At 64.7% G+C, this 17,313-nt stretch overlaps 4 protein-coding genes across 4 annotated transcripts; 2 read left to right on the top strand and 2 right to left on the bottom strand.

Moving 5' to 3' along the window:
- Positions 1-3,374: 3,374 nt before the first annotated feature.
- On the top strand, positions 3,375-4,115 carry EMIHUDRAFT_234545 (hypothetical protein; the record flags this gene model as incomplete). The annotated part of the gene is made up of 3 exons (XM_005781229.1): positions 3,375-3,670; positions 3,741-3,967; positions 4,081-4,115. 3 exons carry the CDS (start codon positions 3,375-3,377, stop codon positions 4,113-4,115), a joined length of 558 nt encoding a protein of 185 aa, XP_005781286.1.
- A 762-nt stretch (positions 4,116-4,877) lies between these two features.
- On the bottom strand, positions 4,878-7,903 carry EMIHUDRAFT_424104 (DNA topoisomerase; the record flags this gene model as incomplete). The annotated part of the gene is made up of 3 exons (XM_005781228.1): positions 4,878-7,129; positions 7,211-7,376; positions 7,590-7,903. The coding sequence occupies 3 exons, from the start codon at positions 7,901-7,903 to the stop codon at positions 5,132-5,134; spliced, it is 2,478 nt and encodes an 825-aa protein (XP_005781285.1). The 3' UTR covers positions 4,878-5,131.
- A 3,960-nt stretch (positions 7,904-11,863) lies between these two features.
- Positions 11,864-12,811, bottom strand: EMIHUDRAFT_234541 (hypothetical protein; the record flags this gene model as incomplete). Its single annotated transcript, XM_005781227.1, has 3 exons — positions 11,864-12,011; positions 12,231-12,338; positions 12,543-12,811. 3 exons carry the CDS (start codon positions 12,809-12,811, stop codon positions 11,864-11,866), a joined length of 525 nt encoding a protein of 174 aa, XP_005781284.1.
- Positions 12,812-14,284: 1,473 nt separating this feature from the next.
- On the top strand, positions 14,285-17,207 carry PTA10 (putative inorganic phosphate transporter; the record flags this gene model as incomplete). The annotated part of the gene is made up of 11 exons (XM_005781226.1): positions 14,285-14,479; positions 14,575-14,913; positions 14,998-15,197; positions 15,459-15,567; positions 15,740-15,829; positions 16,219-16,348; positions 16,388-16,521; positions 16,601-16,659; positions 16,761-16,818; positions 16,893-17,029; positions 17,102-17,207. Coding segments are annotated over 11 exons (1,557 nt in total), but the record flags the coding sequence as incomplete, so codon positions are not given.
- Positions 17,208-17,313: the final 106 nt, after the last annotated feature.

The raw sequence follows: 17,313 nt of genomic DNA, 5'->3' as shown, positions 1-17,313 counted from the left end.
GGGGGGGGGGGGTCAGACAAAAAAGGCGGCGCGTGGCCGCGCGCGAACGAGCGGGGTCCAGAAATGCGCCGGTAGGAAGAGAGGAGGAGGGAGGGGTACCCTCCTCCTCCCACGGCACCGTCGCCATCGACATAGCCGAGCCAGGCACGCCGCCGCCGGAGCACGCCGTCCTGCCTCTCACGCATACCTCCTCGCTCCGCGCCCCGTACGTCCCTCCGGCGCCGCTCGTGGAGCCGCGCCAGCCCGCCGAGCCGTCGGCTGCCGGCAGCGCCACGACCGCTGCAGCTCCGGGCAGCAAACCCTCTTGGTGGGGCCGCAGGGGCAAGGGGAAGCCGCCGCGCGAGGACGGCGGCGGCAAGGCGGGCGGCGGCAAGACTCTCAAGCCTCCGTGGGTGGCGAACCCGCTCGACTCGCTGAGCCATCTCCGGCCTGCCGGGCCCGCCGAGGCGGCGCCGGCGGCCTCGGTGTCGAGGCTGCGGCTGCCGCGCGCGCTGTCGGACGACGACGTGACGGGCTCGTTGCCACAGGGCCTCACAGCTAGCCTCACAGCGACGGCCGGCTCGAGGCAACCGAGCGACCCCGGTTCCTCGGTCTCGTCGCCCCAGAGAGAGCGGCTCGAACGCGCGCGAATGGCGACGACGACATCATCGGGCGCCGATCGCAACTCCGGAATCGAGACGTAGGCCCCCGAGTGCGGCGGCCCCGCCGGCCGCACGCACGACTCAGTGTGTTCAGATCGAGACGATCAGCGTGTTCAGACGTCAGTGCATTCGCGTAAGAACGGGTGTTAATTACCGTAGTGATTTCGGTTAGGTAGAAAGGTGAAGAACAGCCAGGCTCGGACTGGACACCAACGCGGTATGGGTGGACGCTAGACAGATGATGACGACACGCACGAGCGACACATACAGACACAAACAGGCTCACAAGACACACAGCCAGCTGGCTGCCACACACACACCCTGAGTTGGCGTACACATAACTCAGGGAGGGCGACGTCCTGGCCGACGATTTCTTCTCTCTGTGTACCTGTGTTAGTGCCAGTGCGCGCCAGTCCCGTGCCCAGTGTTGTGCGAGGGAGGCGGCAGTAAATTCTTCTCTCTGGAGTGCATTGCCGTTCTTAACGGAGTCGCTTAGGCGGCTCCGGTGGTGAGCCGTTGTGTGTGCCAGTCCGCGCCAGTCCGCGCCCTTGTCGTGCCAGTGTGCTGTGAGAGAGGCTTGTGTTTCAAGAATTCTTCTGTCAGCTCTCTGCCGCCGCTCATCGCGCCGCTCAAAGCACCTCCCCCGCTGTTCATGGCGACCAGCGCGGCCTCATCGGCGCCGCCCGGCAAGGCTGCCGAGGCGGAGGACGACGAGTGCGTCGCGCCCCGCCGCCACGCCTCCTCTGCGTCGGACCACACCCGTCCCGTCCTGCTCCGCCGCCACAGGTTCAAGCCCGAGGCGGCTCTCGACGACGAGTCGACGCTGCAGCAGGAGGAGGCGCTGCCCCAGGCGCGGCGGGCGGGTGGCGGGAGGGGTTTGGGTTTGGCCGGACGTCGCCCGAATCGCTCACTGCCGCTGCGCTGTGCCGTGATTGCGTGGCTGAGCGTCTCATCTGACCTGCAGTTCCTGTCGCCCGCAGGCCGACACGGCCAAGGAGATCTCCGCGCTGGAGGAGGAGGCCAACCTCCCCATCGAGGAGGTGATTCGGCGCATGAAGGAGCGAGCGGGGGCGGCGGGCGACGGCAGCGACGAGGAGGAGGAGGCGGAGGACTCCGGGGAGGAGGACGAGGACGACGAGGACGAGGACGACGAGGAGGGCGACGAGGAGGGCGACGAGGAGGGAGACGACGACGAGGAGGAGGAGGAAGAGGAGGCGCCGAAAAAGAAGGCCAAGGTTGCCAGCTGAGGGGATAGGCCCACCACGATGGAGCGCATCCCCGCTGAGCCGCTCTCTCTATCGAGCGCCCTGGCCCCGTCTCCGCGCGCTGCGGACTGCAGTGCGAGAATGGCGACACCTCGGCGGAAGAAGGTCATGGCGCCTGGGCCCTCGGGCCGGCCAGCCCCCAGATTCCCCCAAGGCTGCAGACGTGTACATTGTGGTCTGGGCGATTTTTTGTCAGCTACGGCTTTAGGCTTTAGCCTATCTTCGATAACGATATGTTAAAGTATGGTCTATGGAACAAAGCAAGGCGGACACACAGATGGCCCACAGATGGCCACGGGTTATTTTTGGAGAGGCCAGGCCGCACACAATCATAACACACCGCACGGCGGGCAAGAGAGCGGTCCCGGCCCCCGCGAGCGCGAGGGAGCCGCAGGCGCAGCCGGAGCGCCTCGAGGCAGATAGTAGCGATAGGGCAAAAGCCTGACGCGCGCCGTCAAGATCAAAATAGCTTGGGAAAGCGAGATCATGCGAGAATCTTGGGGAGAAACTGCGAAGAGAGTAGATGGGGAGAGGCAGACCACGGTCCACGCTCGGCCGAGGGCAAACGTGGAAGACAGCTATACCGGGTAGCACCTCCCTCCCTTCTTTATGAAATCCCTACACACACACACACCGCACACACACACACGGCCGATGGGGTTGGGGAGGAGTGGGGCGGACTACGGGGATCGGCTTCTTTCTTACACAGCCCTTCCCTGCAGCGAGCCCGCTCCAACCCACCCGCGCTAGGTCCCGGGCGGAGAAGGGAGTACTCCCGCCCGACCTCGCGGAAACTAGCCGGGACAGTCGGAGAAGGGGCAATCATTCACGGCCTGCCTGCTGCCTGCTGCTCCCTCCCTCCCTCCCTCCGCTCGCTTTCCCGAGAGCTCGCTTTTTTGCGGACGCGTCCCCTCTGAGTTCCCGCTCGCATTCCGCGTAAATGCGTGTCGCCTGTCGATGGGATGAGGTGTAGCGATCCATTGCAAATCAGAGAACGTGCGCAACTGACTCTATTCATCAAACTTGTGGGGACGGAAGTTTGGTTGCCGAGTCCTAACAGTCCAAACGACACGTCTGGGTGCGTCACGGGCAGTGCAGCCGCAGAGCGCAAGCGGATTAACCGAACCATGCCGGACCTTTCAAACCTGAAAACGCCCGAGGAGAGGCGCGAGTGGCTGCAGATGGTCCAGTGCCAGCAGATGGTCCGGCTCACTTGCCTCGGGCGACTGTCTCTGACCTCTGAGTTTGTGCGTGTCCAACGCAGCTCCTGTTTCTGTATAGTATGAACCGACAAAAAGAGACGTGGTCAGTACTGTTATGTATACGTACCGGCCCTATATGCACCCGTGTGTCCTGCCTATGCATTGGCAGGGTCAGACGTCGCGCGAATGCATAGTCCATAGCGTGTCTTATGCAATACGTACGATGTTTTCGCCTTTATGTCTCAGCAAACAGTGCAGCGCTGCCGATGTCGCATTGGCGCTATGAGCTATGCATTACGTATCCGTATTATGCATCACTCAGCGGCGCCTGCACGTGGGAGGGCTATGGACTACGCATTACGTATCCGTATTATGTATCACTCAGCGGCGCCTGCATGTGGGAGGGCTATGGACTACGCATTACGTATCCGTATTATGTATCACTCAGCGGCGCCTGCACGTGGGAGGGCTATGGACTACGCATTACGTATCCGTATTATGTATCAAGCGCCGAAAGCCCGCCGGAGAGGGCTATGTACTACGCATTACGTATCCGCATTATGTATCAAGCACCGAAAGCCCGCCGGAGAGGGCTATGTACTACGCATTACGTATCCGTATTATGTATCAAGCGCCGAAAGCCCGCCGGAGAGGGCTATGTACTACGCATTACGTATCCGTATTATGTATCAAGCGCCGAAAGCCCGCCGGAGAGGGCTATGTACTACGCATTACGCATCCGTATTATGTATCAAGCGCCGAAAGCCCGCCGGAGAGGGCTATGTACTACGCATTACGTATCCGTATTATGTATCAAGCGCCGAAAGCCCGCCGGAGAGGGCTATGTACTACGCATTACGTATCCGTATTGTGTATTCAAGCGCCGCAACCCTCCGCCGGGTTGTGTGTGAGAGCTGGGGGGGGAGTCCGCTCCGCAGCATGCAGCCCTAACCCCCCCCCCCCTCGGCCCAGACCCTAACTTCGCGCTGCCGCTCGGGCTGCCATAAGTTGGCTAGGGTTGTATGTGCGCTGGTAACAACAGACTCGGGCATAGCCCTCGACAGCCACCCCCTAACCCCCCCCCCCACCCCCCTTTATGTGCGCGCACTGGCGCTGCCGCTCGGGCTGCCATAAGTTGGCTAGGGTTGTATGTGCGCTGGTAACAACAGACTCGGGCATAGCCCTCGACAGCCACCCCCTAACCCCCCACCCACCCCCCTTTATGTGCGCGCACTGGCGCTGCCGCTCGGGCTGCCATAAGTTGGCTAGGGTTGTATGTGCACTGGCAACAGCGGAGCTCGCTGGGGGTCTTCTTGTCACATATATTTCCGGGCTTATCAATGCGCAATGTATGACGCATCATACACAATACATAATACATAATACATAACATACGATGTGGACTCCCACGTCCCCCAGTGCGTAATACATAATACATAATACGTAATACGTAATACATAACAGACGATGTGGACTCCCAGTGCGTAGTGCATAATACGCATAATACGTAATACATAATACATAACAGACGATGTTGACTCCCAGTGGCAGTGCGTAATACACAATACGTAATACGTAATACGTAATACATAACACACGATGTGGACTCCCAGTGCGTAATGCAAATGCATAATACATAATTCATAGGAGTTTTGTGACACTCGGTCGTAATGCGCATCCATTCGCCTATGTATTATGTATCTGTGTTATGCATTCACGCGCCGCGACGCGGGAGGGTGGGAGAGGGCGACGTATTTTGCAAATACGTAAATGTATAGGCGCTAAGGTTATGGATCGGTAAGGATGCATATCACGATGCGAATGCATAGGGGGCAGAGTGCATATACATAACAGTACTGACCACGATTGGACAAAAAGAGACATCGCGCTTAAAGTAGCCAGGTGTGGTGTCTGATTTGTGCACAAATGGGTGTCGACAAAAGTGTACGAGTAAGTCGATCGCTCAAGCTTCGAAGAGAGGGCGTTCCTCCAAAATACGCAATACGCTCCCGCGTGGAGCCTCTCACGCCGCGTCGTCCTGCTCGACGGGGGGCACGATGGCGGCGGAGGCGACGTAGTCGTCCGCGTCGAGCCGCTGCAGCTGGACGCCGGTGGCGGCGCGCCCCTGCTCCGAGATGGCGGCGACGGCCTGCCGCACCGTCACGCCCTTCTTCGTGATGAGAAGCAGCTGGTCCTCCTCGCGCGCCTGCGAGAGGCCGACGAGCCGGTCGTCGCGGTTCTTGAACTTGATGGAGATCATCCCCTGCCCGCCGCGCCCCTTAGGCTGGAACGCGTCCACCCGCACCCGCTTGCCATACCCTCCCCTCGTCACCGCGAGCAGCATCTCCCCGCCTCGCTCGCCGCCCGCCTCGCCGCCGCGCACGATGGCGTCCGCAGGGCGGTCCCCCACGCGCACCACGTCCATGTCGGCGATCTCGTCGCCGTCGCGCAGCCGCATCGACTTGACGCCTCTCGAGGCGCGTCCGGAGGCGCGCAGCTGCTTGGCGTCCGTGTTGAAGCGCAGCGCCTGGCCGAGCCGCGATGCGATGATGACGGTGTCGGCTTCGGTGCACACGGCGGCGTGCGTGAGGCAGTCCCCCTCGCCGAGCGACGCAGCGATGAGCCCTCGCGCGGTGATCCGTTCGAAGGCAAGCAGCGGCGTGCGCTTAATCCAGCCGTGCCGCGTGAGCAGCACCAGCGACTCGTTCTCGCTGAACTCGGACACCGGCAGCAGCTGCGCGATCGACTCGTCGGCGGCGATCGGGAGCAGCGACTGCAGCAGCACGCCGCGGGCTGTTCGTGACGCGACGGGGACGCGAAACGCCTCGAGTGCGTAGGCGATGCCGCGCTCCGAGATGAAGAGGACCGTGTCGTGCGTCGCGCAGGAGAAGATGCGCAGCACCGCGTCGCCGTCTCCCAGGTTGGCCATGCCCGCCTTGCCTCGCGTGCCTCGGCCCTGCGCCTCAAACTCGTCGAGGGGCATGCGCTTGACGAAGCCGCGCGCCGACTGCACGATGACGCACCCCTCGTTTGGTGTGAGGTCGAGGTCAGACAGCTCCTCGTACTCCACCTCGATCGCAGAGCGGCGCGGCGTCGCGTGTGCTTCCCTCAGCTCCTCCAGCTCCGCCGAGATTGCCGCCTCGACATTTGACCGCTCCGACAGCAGCGTCGACAGCCGTGCAACCTCGGCACGCAAGTCTGCCCTCTCATCATCGAGCTTTGACTGCTCGAGGGCGGTGAGGCGGCGCAACTGCAGCGACAAGATCGCCTCGGCTTGCTCCGGCGAGAGGCCGAACCGCGAAGACGTGAGCAGCTCGCGAGCGTCGCCGACAGAGGGTGCGCCACGGATGGCCTCGATCACGGCATCGATCTGCTGCGTGGCCAGAAGTAGGCCGTCCACCAAGTGGAGCCTCGCCTCCGCCTTCGCCAGCAAGTGCGCCGTGCGGCGCCGCACGCACTCGACGCGGAAGTCGAGGAAGGAGGAGAGGGCGGAGCGGAGGGTGAGGCGGGCGGGCATCTTGCCCGGACCCTCGACGGCCATCCAGTTTGCCGGGAAGTTCTTCTGCAGCTCCGTCTTCTTGAAGAGCTGGTTGAGGACGACGAGCGGGTCGGCGTCCCTCCGCAGCTCAAACACGACGCGGGTGCCAGCCAGCGACGACTCGTCTCGGATGTCGGAGATGCCGACGAGGGTCTTGGCGTTGACGAGCGCGGCGACCTTCTCCAGCAGCGGGTTCTTGGCGGTGCCATAGGGCAGCTCAGTCACGATGATCGCCTGCCGAGAGCCTTGCCCGCGTGCCGCAGGGAGAGCCTCGATGGACGTCGTCGAGCGCAGCACCACGGAGCCTCTGCCCGTCGTGTACATGTCCCGCGCGCCGGCGTTGCCCATGATGATCCCTCCCGTCGGGAAGTCGGGGCCGGGCAGGCGGCGCAGCAGCTCTGCGTCGGACACGTCGCGGTCTGAGATCAGCGCCTGCAGTGCGTCGACCAGCTCGCCCAAGTTGTGCGGGGGGATATTGGTGGCCTGTTCACAGCTAGAGGTGTGAAGCGACGCTGTTCACAGCTCGCCAAGGTTGTGCGGGGGGATGTTGGTGGCCATGCCGACGGCGATCCCGGACGCGCCGTTGAGAAGGAGCATCGGCAGCCGAGCGGGGAGGACCATCGGCTCTCGCTCCGACGCGTCAAAGTTGTCGGTGAAATCGACCGTGTCCAGAGCGACGTCGGTCAGCAGCGAGTCCCGCGCGAGGCGTTGCAGCTTGCACTCGGTGTACCTATTGGCCAGTCTCTGCAGATAGGCACACCGAGCGGCCGACGTACCTATTGGCAGCTTGCACTCGGTGTACCTATTGGCCGACAAACGACGCGGGTGCGTCGAGAGGCGCCAGTCTCTGCCTCTGGGCGGATGGGCCTGCCGCTGCTCTGCACTGCCCTCTCCCCTCTCTAGCGCTGACTTCTGGCTACGGGTGTTGGGCTCTGAGGCTCACCGCATCGCCGCCGGAGGATCCGGGTCGTTGGATCCAAAGTTGCCGTGGCCGTCGACGAGCGGCGCGCGGAGGGAAAAGGGCTGCGCCATCCGCACCAGTGCGTCGTACACGGACTGGTCGCCGTGCGGGTGGAACTTGCCCAGCACCTCGCCGACGACCTTTGCGCACTTGCGGTGCGAGCCCTCCGGAGAGAGGTTCAGCTCGCTCATCGCGTAGAGGATGCGGCGGTGGACGGGCTTGAGGCCGTCGCGCAGGTCCGGCAGCGCGCGCGACATGATGACCGACATCGCGTACGACATGTACGAGTCTCGCATCTCCTCATGCAGCACCGCCGGCACGATGCCGCCGTCGCCGGCGTCAGCGACGGCCTCGCCTCCCGATGGTGGCGCAGGACCACCACCATCGGAGGTAGGCGCGACGAGCCGTGGGGTGCATACGTGAGCAGGCGAAAGCGGCCGGTGCGGCGCGCTGAGCGCGCTGCTGACCAGCGCGAATGGCACGAGTCCAGCGATCATGTGAGAGTCAAGAATTTTACACTACTCCCTCGCTGAGGGTGAACCTTCTTTTCTAGACCGGAAGGATTGAGAGCAGCCTATATAAAAATGAACTCGGGGGCACGGGACGCGGCACAAACGGGGCACAAACGCCAGGCTACAAAGACGGGGAGGCACGTAGTGACGCAGGGGAGTCTAGGCGACGGCGGCGTCCTCCGACGCCGCGGCGAGCCTGAGCTCGGTCGCAATCTCTTCCGCCGCCGCGAGCTGCAGCGCGACTGACATGCGCTGGGCCTGCAGCGAAAGCCACGACCGCGTCGACCAGCTCGCCTCGTCCTCGTGCTGCCGCTTCGAGAGCTTGTTGCGCACCTTGTCCTTCATCTGGTAGAACAGCCGTTTGACCGCGTTGCACCACCCGCCGAAGGTTTCAAACAGGTACATCTGCACGTCGGTGTCCGAGCGCGAGAGGGCGTGCGCGTAGTCCGCCTTCTTGTACGCCACATAGCCGCCGCCGTCGCTCGGCCTGAAGTCGCCGTCCCCGACAGCGCCGCGCTGCTCGAGGCCGAAGACGTCCGCGCTCGTGCCGGGCTCGGTGTTGCCGAGGCCGACGAAAGCGCCTCGCTGGCCGACGTCCTCCGGGTTGGAGGAGAGCGAGTCCTTGAACTTGACGTCGCCGATGAGGCGCGAGCGCGAGCGGCCGGCGCCCGCCACCGAGACGTCGGGCCGGTAGTCGTTAGAGTAGCCGAGGTGGTCCCGCGGCTCCACCTCGACGAGCATGCCCCACACGCTCCGCATGACCTTGGCCAGGGCGGCGAGGAGGCTGTTGTGGCGGCCGCAGTGCCCGAGGCGGCCGATGTTGCTGGCCGCGTCGCCCAGTGGGTCCTGCACCTTGCCGCCGCGCGCCGAGCAGGTCGGCGCGCCCCGCGCGAGCGCCTCGTCAAGTGGTAGCCCGAGGCGCCGCTGGACGGCGATGCGCAGCGCCCACGTCGGGATACGAAAGTCGCGGCGCGAGGGGACGGCGTTGAGGAAGGCGCCCGCCTGGTACTGGCTGACGGCGATGAAGCGCACCGCCTCCCGCCTAGCCACGCCCGGTAGCTGCAACGCATTCCAAAAGCCGAGCCATGCTGCGTGATGAATGATCTGGGAGTAGCGACGCTGTGCGCTTTGTAGATGCTCACTGCCAGAATCGAAGCAGGCCAACGGGAGGAGTGTGTCGCGGTCGGGGAGGCCGTCGGGGTGAAATCGGAAGTGTGCGAGGCCCTCCTTGCAGTAGTCGAAGACCTGGCGGTCGTACTGCTCGTAGGTCCTCGCCACGTAGTCGTAGTCATCGAGGAGGGTGCTGTGTGCCTCCTGCAGCTCGGTGAAGATGGAGAGCTGCTGGAAGTCAGCCGCCGACTCGGCCGTGATGTCGACGGCTCGGAAAGGCGCGTGGAGCTGCCGAAGCGGCGTCCACACGAGCGCCCAGGTGCCGACCCACGCGGCTCGCCGGATCGCCGCCATGGAGGTGAGGCCGAGCCCGCCGAGCTTGACCGGGAGGCGCGCCTGCCGCAGCGCACGCTCGCACTGCGCCGGCGAGCCCGCCTCGGAGCCGACGATGCGGTGGAAGGCCGAGGCGATGAGCCGGTCGTGTTCCTGCGCCGCCTCGATGGTCATGGACGGCGGCATGGTGCGCAGGAAGTAGACGAGGGTGGTGTTGGAGCAGTAGCGCATGAGGCAGTGCTGCGCCTGCTGCGCGATGTCGAGGCTGGGCGCGTCGCGCAGCTGGATGATGCCGTCGAGCGGCTCGAGGGCGATGCGCACCCGCTTGACCAGCTGCGCCGAGCACCAGCCGACGTCGCCGAGAAAGGCGCCCAGCACCTTGATCCCGAGCAGCGTGCCCAAGTACTCGCCGGAGTGGACGCCGATCGGGTAGACGTACTTGGCCTGGCCCTTGTCCAGCTGGCTCTGGACGTGGGCGGGCCCGTACTTGCCCTCGCGGTACTCCACGACGCCGATCCTGCAGCCGAGCGCCTCGCAGAGCACCGTGAGCGATAACGCGCCGCCCCAGCCGCCGCGGCCGATCGCCTGCGCCTCCTGCTCGAGCATCCGGCCGACGCCGTCCTCGCCCGACGCGGGCAGCGCCTCCACGGTAGCGAGGAGCAGCCTGCACGAGGCGGAGCGCAGCGACGCGGCGTCGAGCTCAATCTTGAGCCGTGCCCGCACGCGGTCCGCCCAGCCGGCCGCGGAGAGGATGTGCACCATGGAGTGGAAGAGGCAATGCCCGTCCTTGCGCATCTCTCGCAGCACGAGGCCGTTCTCGGCGAGCGCGCTGAAGAAGCCCGCCTCTGGCCCGCCGTCGCGCCCGCCGCGCCCAGCGTCCCCGCCGCCGCCCTTGCCGCTCCCGGTGCGCGAGCACTTGGTGCCCCCGCCACTCGTGCCGCCCCGCCTGAGGCGCATGGCGTCCTGGGCCAGAGCCGTAAAGTCCTCGTTCTTCCTGCCGCCGCCCTGCACCAGCCAGCCTGGCGCGTCGCCCTCGCCCGCAAGGCCCGAGAGGACAAAGAGGCGGCAGGCGGGCGGCGGCAGCGAGCAGAGAGGCAGCGAGCAGAGAGGCAGCGAGCAGAGAGGCAGCGAGCCGCAGGGCTGAGGCAGCGAGCCGCAGGGCTGAGGCAGCGAGCCGCAGGGCTGAGGCAGCGAGCCGCAGGGCTGAGGCAGCGAGCCGCAGGGCTGAGGCAGCGAGCCGCAGGGCTGAGGCAGCGAGCCGCAGGGCTGAGGCAGCGAGCCGCAGGGCTGAGGCAGCGAGCCGCAGGGCTGAGGCAGCGAGCCGCAGGGCTGAGGCAGCGAGCCGCAGGGCTGAGGCAGCGAGCCGCAGGGCTGAGGCAGCGAGCCGCAGGGCTGAGGCAGCGAGCCGCAGGGCTGAGGCAGCGAGCCGCAGGGCTGAGGCAGCGAGCCGCAGGGCTGAGGCAGCGAGCCGCAGGGCTGAGGCAGCGAGCCGCAGGGCTGAGGCAGCGAGCCGCAGGGCTGAGGCAGCGAGCCGCAGGGCTGAGGCAGCGAGCCGCAGGGCTGAGGCAGCGAGCCGCAGGGCTGAGGCAGCGAGCCGCAGGGCTGAGGCAGCGAGCCGCAGGGCTGAGGCAGCGAGCCGCAGGGCTGAGGCAGCGAGCCGCAGGGCTGAGGCAGCGAGCCGCAGGGCTGAGGCAGCGAGCCGCAGGGCTGAGGCAGCGAGCCGCAGGGCTGAGGCAGCGAGCCGCAGGGCTGAGGCAGCGAGCACGGCAGCGAGCAGAACGGCTGCGGGCAGCAGCAGCAGCAGCCGGGCTCGGGTGCCGCGCGGCAGTACAGCGGCGCCGGCAGCAGAGGCAGCAGCCGGGCTCGGGTGCCGCGCGGCAGTACAGCGGCGCCGGCAGCAGAGGCAGCAGCTCAGCAGGCGCTGCATCTGGCAGTTGCTCAGCGCTTTTGCACGCAGCTGCTCTCCGCGGAGTAGCCGCAGAGCGAGCTGCCGCCGACGACGGAGCTAGAGCCTCCGTCGGCGGCGTCAGCCTGCTCGGTGGCGCCGCAGCCTCTCGCGGGCGCGGCGCCGGGCGGGCAAGCATTCCGATGCTGCCCGCCATGGAAAACGCGCGGCAAAAAAGATATTTCGCTCTCAATCCTAGAAGTCGAAGGATTGTGAGCAGCACTCCTCGCAATCGTAGCATCTCTGTGCGATTGCTAGCACCCACGCTCGCAATCCTACATCTTCTAGGACTAAGAGCAGCTCCGCTCCCAAGGTGACTGGTGACGCCTACGACTACTACCAGCGCGCTCGCAATCCTAGACTTTGCTCGGATTGCGAGCGCGCTGGTAGTAGTCGTAGGCGTGCGGATCCAGAGCATATTTCATATAGATCCGCAAGGCAAACCACGGCGACCATCCCGCTGACCACAGCAGTCCATACTGTGGCCACGGCCTCGCGTCGTTGCTTCCACGCGCTGTCTGCAGAGCCCGTCAATACAAAATCCCCGTCAGGCGCAGACCCGTCTGAAGCCGCTGCTGACGCACAGCCGGCGGGTCAATCAGACACTGGGTGCTGGCCGTCGATGGGCTGAAGTGTGGGTTGCAGGGACAGCGCGCGAGGAACTGAAGCAGAATGCATCGGTCTGGGTCCTATCGACGCCAGACTCGACCATATGCCGACTACCTGCCTCCATTGCGGAGGTAGGCGAGGATGGACTGCCACTTGGCATCTGTCCAAGTCTGGGGAACCGCACTGGCATCAAAGATAGTGCCAGAGAGGCGCCCCAAACCACTGCAACGGTAACGACACTGGCATAGCTCGCTGGATTGTTGGCCTCGCAATGGCGACCCACCATCGAGGCGTCAGCGGCCGAGCAATATCGCAGATGCTGTCGCGTAGGCCGGCCGGGACCACATCGGTGAGCTGACCCAGCAGAACCTCGACGACAACAGACATTCAACGCACACCAGTTACTTTGACTGTGCGCTGACTCACGCGTCCCCGCGCCCGTAGAGGAAGCGAGGCAGTCGAAAGACGAGCGCGGTGCCGTCAACGACGACACTCGGCTCGGCTGCACCCACCGCCACCACGGCAATCGCACCGACAAAAACGATAAACGTAGAGAACCGCAGGAAAGCATGGCACCGCACGCGCCAGCAAGGCACGAATGACGTCTGAGCGAAGCCAAGCCTCTCTGCGACTGTATCTGAAGGCGCGGTAGCGGTAGACGGGCAAGCCACAGCTGGCAAGATGCCGATCGCCATTGACCTTGCTCGAGCCGCGGCGAGCCCTGAAAGTGGAGCGTGTCAGGATCGATTGCTCGGCTGTGAACTGACCTCGCTGTGAATGTGACCGCCGTCACAGACACTATTGTCCATGAATGGTGGACTGAGAGTAGAGTAGAATCGGGTCGAGCGACCGGCCCAGTCGACCGTCCCCTCCCCTCAGCAGAGCGGGCGAGAATCCTAAAGGATTCACGCCTCGTAATCACCTCGCTGAACACTAGGACGGAGTTGCGCCGAAAGGCGAAAGAAGCCGCGAGAACAAGGGACCGGCAGGCGGCGGCGGCGCAGGACGAGGCAGAAGAGAACGACGCGACAGAGGAGGAAATGACAAGGGAGAGAACGACGAGAGTGGGACGGCCGCGAGGTGGCATGAAGGTTGCAGCGAGAAGCGGAGAGAGACTGCGAAGAGAGATAGGAAGAGGCAGACTCCCTAGGGTGGGCGACGGCTAGCGCACCACACACCTCTCCTTAAAATCCCTGTGTGGTGGCGGCGTGCCGTCCTCCCATCCCTCCCTTGGGTTGTCTGTTTTCTTTCTTTCTTTCTTTCTGGGCACGGGACTGGCGCTTAGGCCAGGTGTAGGTATTTCTTGCTTGGGCGGGTATCATGACTTGGTAGGTAGGGTGAGTGAGTGAGTATTCTTGATACGAAACCACGACGACACACACCAGTCGACTCGCATCGGTTGCCTCCATGAACGGCGGAGCTATTCTCGCGTCCACACCACACCTGGCTCCAAAACGTGGACACGCCCCATAGCTGGGGACACTACTAGGTCACGCATGGCATCAGAAGTTTTATCTCTGGGCCCCGAAAGGCATCTCTAGCAGCGTCGTTACACATGCGCCCTCCCCTCCTGGGCGCATGCGCCTCACGTCTCGCCAGAGCATAAGCCCTTGGCGTGTGGCGAGACGAGTTTTTCGCCATGCAGCGAGCAGCAAGCCGCCCGCCGCAAACAGCCGGAGGCCTCGCCGCGGCACTGGCTGCGGCGCGGTCCCGCACCCGTCGACGCAGCTCCCCCCGCGGAAGACCGCGCGTAGCCACGCCTTGACGATCGAGATGAGCGTGCCTGAAGCTCGCCCACCTACTGCCCCTGAGAGTTGGTTACGAGTGGGATCGGCTCCCCCCCTTGGGATCAAAGCTTCCACGACCTCGCACCCAGCATCACAGGCGGGATCAGAGAGAGACTCCACACGGACACCGCCCGGGCACAGACTCCCTACACACACACACACACACACACACACACACACACGGTAGGTAGGGTAGGTCTGGGCCTTCCCGTCGGGTTTTTCCCTCTCTTCACGCCGGAATTTTCAATCACGATGTCAACCCTCCCCAAATGGGTGATCTGATGCTTGTAGGGCTTGAGAGTGGCCTGCATTGCCCCCCGGAAAAAGAAACAATAGCATCCGCCGAGTTTCAATGGCCGACGGCCGACCATCTGCCCAGGCATGTCGCAAGCCTGCGAGTACGGCGTCCTCGACTGCGCTGCCGCGGCCGCCGATCCGTTCACCTGCTCACCCTACAACGGCGTCTACGCTGATCAGGAAGGCAACCGCGGCCTGCTCATTGTCGCCGCGGTGACTGCCGCTTTCATGTGCTTCACGATTGGGGCGAATGACAGTGCGAACGCCTGGGGGGCGACGGTGATCCACCGCCTCAGAGCCTCCTCGCCCCTCGTCAGCCGAGACCAACGCTCTCTCACCGTCGCCACCTCTCTCACCACCGCCGTCCCCTTCAGGTGGGCTCTGGCGCGATCCCGCTCGGCCTCGCCGTCACGCTGGGAGGCTTTGGCGAGTGGCTGGGCGCGACGCTGCTCGGCTATGGTGTCAGCGACACCATCAAGAAGGGCGTCGCCTCCACCACCGACCCGGCCTGCTGGGCATGCGGCTACTGCCACTCCGGGATGGCTGTCTACGCCGTCGGCATGCTCTGCGCACTCCTCGCAGCGGCCATCTTCCTCCTACTCGCCACCCTTGCTGCGATGCCCGTCTCCACCACCCACGCCATCGTGGCGGGCGTCGTGGGCATGACGATGGTCGGCTCGGCCGACATGGACGGCATCGGGTGCCTGAATTGGGTGAAGACCCCCCGAGAGACGGCCGACGGAGCTGGCGAGCCACCCCACAACTGCCCACTCAATGTTGTGCGCTCTGGCTCACAGGCGTGGAAGGGAGGCCTCACCTCAATCATAGCTAGCTGGGTCATCTCGCCCGTCCTCTCCGGCTGCATCGCCGTCTTCATCTACACCACGACCAAGTACGCCTCGCTCGACACGCGGCGGCCTGGCTCCAACGCCCTCCTTCTCTCGCCCTTCCTCTACTCGATCGCGGCGTGGATCATGACGTTCCTCATCATGATCAAGTCCGGGACACTCTCCCGAGACACTTCCCAGTCCCTGCCCTCAGCCCTCAACCCACCCGTGCCGCTCATCCGGCCCAGAACACATTCCGCCTCAGCCGCCTGCACTGCACGCCCAGATCTCACCCATGCGCACCGGGCCTTGCACTTTGAATGCCGTGGGGCTCCTGTCGTTAGACGTGGAGACGCGAGGGTCGCCCCCCCCTTGCCCCACCACCTCGTGTGTGTGGAGAAGTTTACCTTACCTTACCTTACCTTACCCAGGTCCAAGCCGACCAAGCACCTCGAGCGGTCCCAGCAAGCCCTCACCGCGTGCGTTGTCGCCGGGGCGACCCACATGTACACGTCGCTCCTCGTCCCGCGCGTGCGTGAGGCGCCCCAGCGACCCCCCCCCCCCCCCCCTCCTCCTTCCGCTTCCGCGCTTGCCGCGCCTTGCCAGTTGCCACGGCTGCCGCCCTTGCCGCATCTGTCGCGCCTCAGCCCCTGCCGCCCTTCTGCCGCTCCCCGTCTCGCTCGTCTAGCCCGAGACCTTCCTTGCCGCCTAGGCGATGCCGACGGTCCGCGCGCTGCGCGACGAGCAGGAGCAGAGCCACAAGGCGGTCAAGGAGCTGTCGGCGCGGCTCGTACGGCTCGAGGCGTCGGGAGATATGGGGAGATATGGGGAGATACGGCTCGAGGCGTATCGCACGCACACACACACACACACACACACACACACACACACACACACACACACACACACACACACACACACACACACACACACACACACACACACACACACACACACACACACACACACACACACACACACACACACACACACACACACACACACCTCACCCGCGCGTACTGGGCCTTGCACTTTGATTGCCGTGGGGCTCCTGTCGTCCAGACAGACGTGGAGACGCGAGGGTCGCCCCCCCTTGCCCCACCACGTTGTAGTGTGGAGAAGTTTAGCTTACCTTACCTAGGACGCCGGCAATACGCCTGGCCCTTTGCACGGCCGCACGCCCGTGAGCAGGCGTCGTACAAGGACCTCGAGGAGAGGTACCTCTCGAGCAAGACCTACGGCGCCGGGCTCTTTGGCTCTACGGCGGCGGCGGCCCCCACGAACGGCAAAACTCTGGCGCGAGCGTGGACGGCCATGACACGTCCTGAGCTCCTGACACCTCCATGACACGGTCCCACAGGCGGGAGCATGGACGGCAGCGTCCACAGCCTCGGCTCGATCGGCTCCCGCTCGTCTTTGGTCGACTCGATCGCCGCAAAGCACTCGAGCCCGGGCGGCAATGGGCTGCAAACGACCGAAATCATTCCGGAGGAGGAAGACAGGGAAGGGGGTACTGGCGGCAGCCCCATCGCACCCGCCCCCCTCACTCGCTCCTCCTCGCTCGCCCCTCTAGATGGAGGCCTGCTGCGAAGAGGTCGGCGAGTCGCACGAGGACGCAGTACACGTCTTCCGGTGCAAGCTTTCGCCCTGCCATGAGTCGCCGGGAGCCTGCTAGGAGCCCTATCTGTGTGGCCGCGCGACCCTGGCACGGGTGCGCCTCTCGTGTGCCTCAGATACATCGTCGTCTTCGTCGCATTCCTCGAGTCGTTCGCACACGGCGCCAACGACACGGTCCACACTCGACACCGGCCTTGTTCGCCGACCCCGAGGCCGGCCGAGATCACCCGAGGTCAGCCGAGGCGTAGGCCAACTCGACCTCGGCCTTCTCCGCCATCTACACTGCTTTCTCGTCCGACATGGCCGAGTGCGAGTCGACGGGAACGCCGTGGTGGATCATGTCCATCGCTGGCGCGTTTGTGGCTCTCGGCGTGATGACCCTCGGGCGCCGCCCCAGTCTCTCATGCAGACTTTAATGTCGGCTTTGCCCAAGCCGTGTCCGCCACCGTGTGTCTAGGTACCGTGTGATCAAGACGCTCGGCACCGACATCGCCGAGATCAACTACCACATGGCCTTTTGCGTCGAGTCCGCCTCGACGTGCACCGTCGTCATCGCAACGTGCGTAGCCGCCACCCCCGCCCTCGGCTCGCCTCCCCCGCCGTCGCCACCCCCGCCCTCGCCACCCCCGCCTTCTCCCCCACCGCCCTCGCCGTCCCCGCCCTCGCCGC

Source organism: Emiliania huxleyi (assembly GCF_000372725.1).
Source record: "Emiliania huxleyi CCMP1516 chromosome Unknown EMIHUscaffold_205, whole genome shotgun sequence".
Classification (NCBI taxonomy): domain Eukaryota; phylum Haptophyta; order Isochrysidales; family Noelaerhabdaceae; genus Emiliania; species Emiliania huxleyi.
This window is presented reverse-complemented; position numbering and strand designations above follow the sequence as displayed.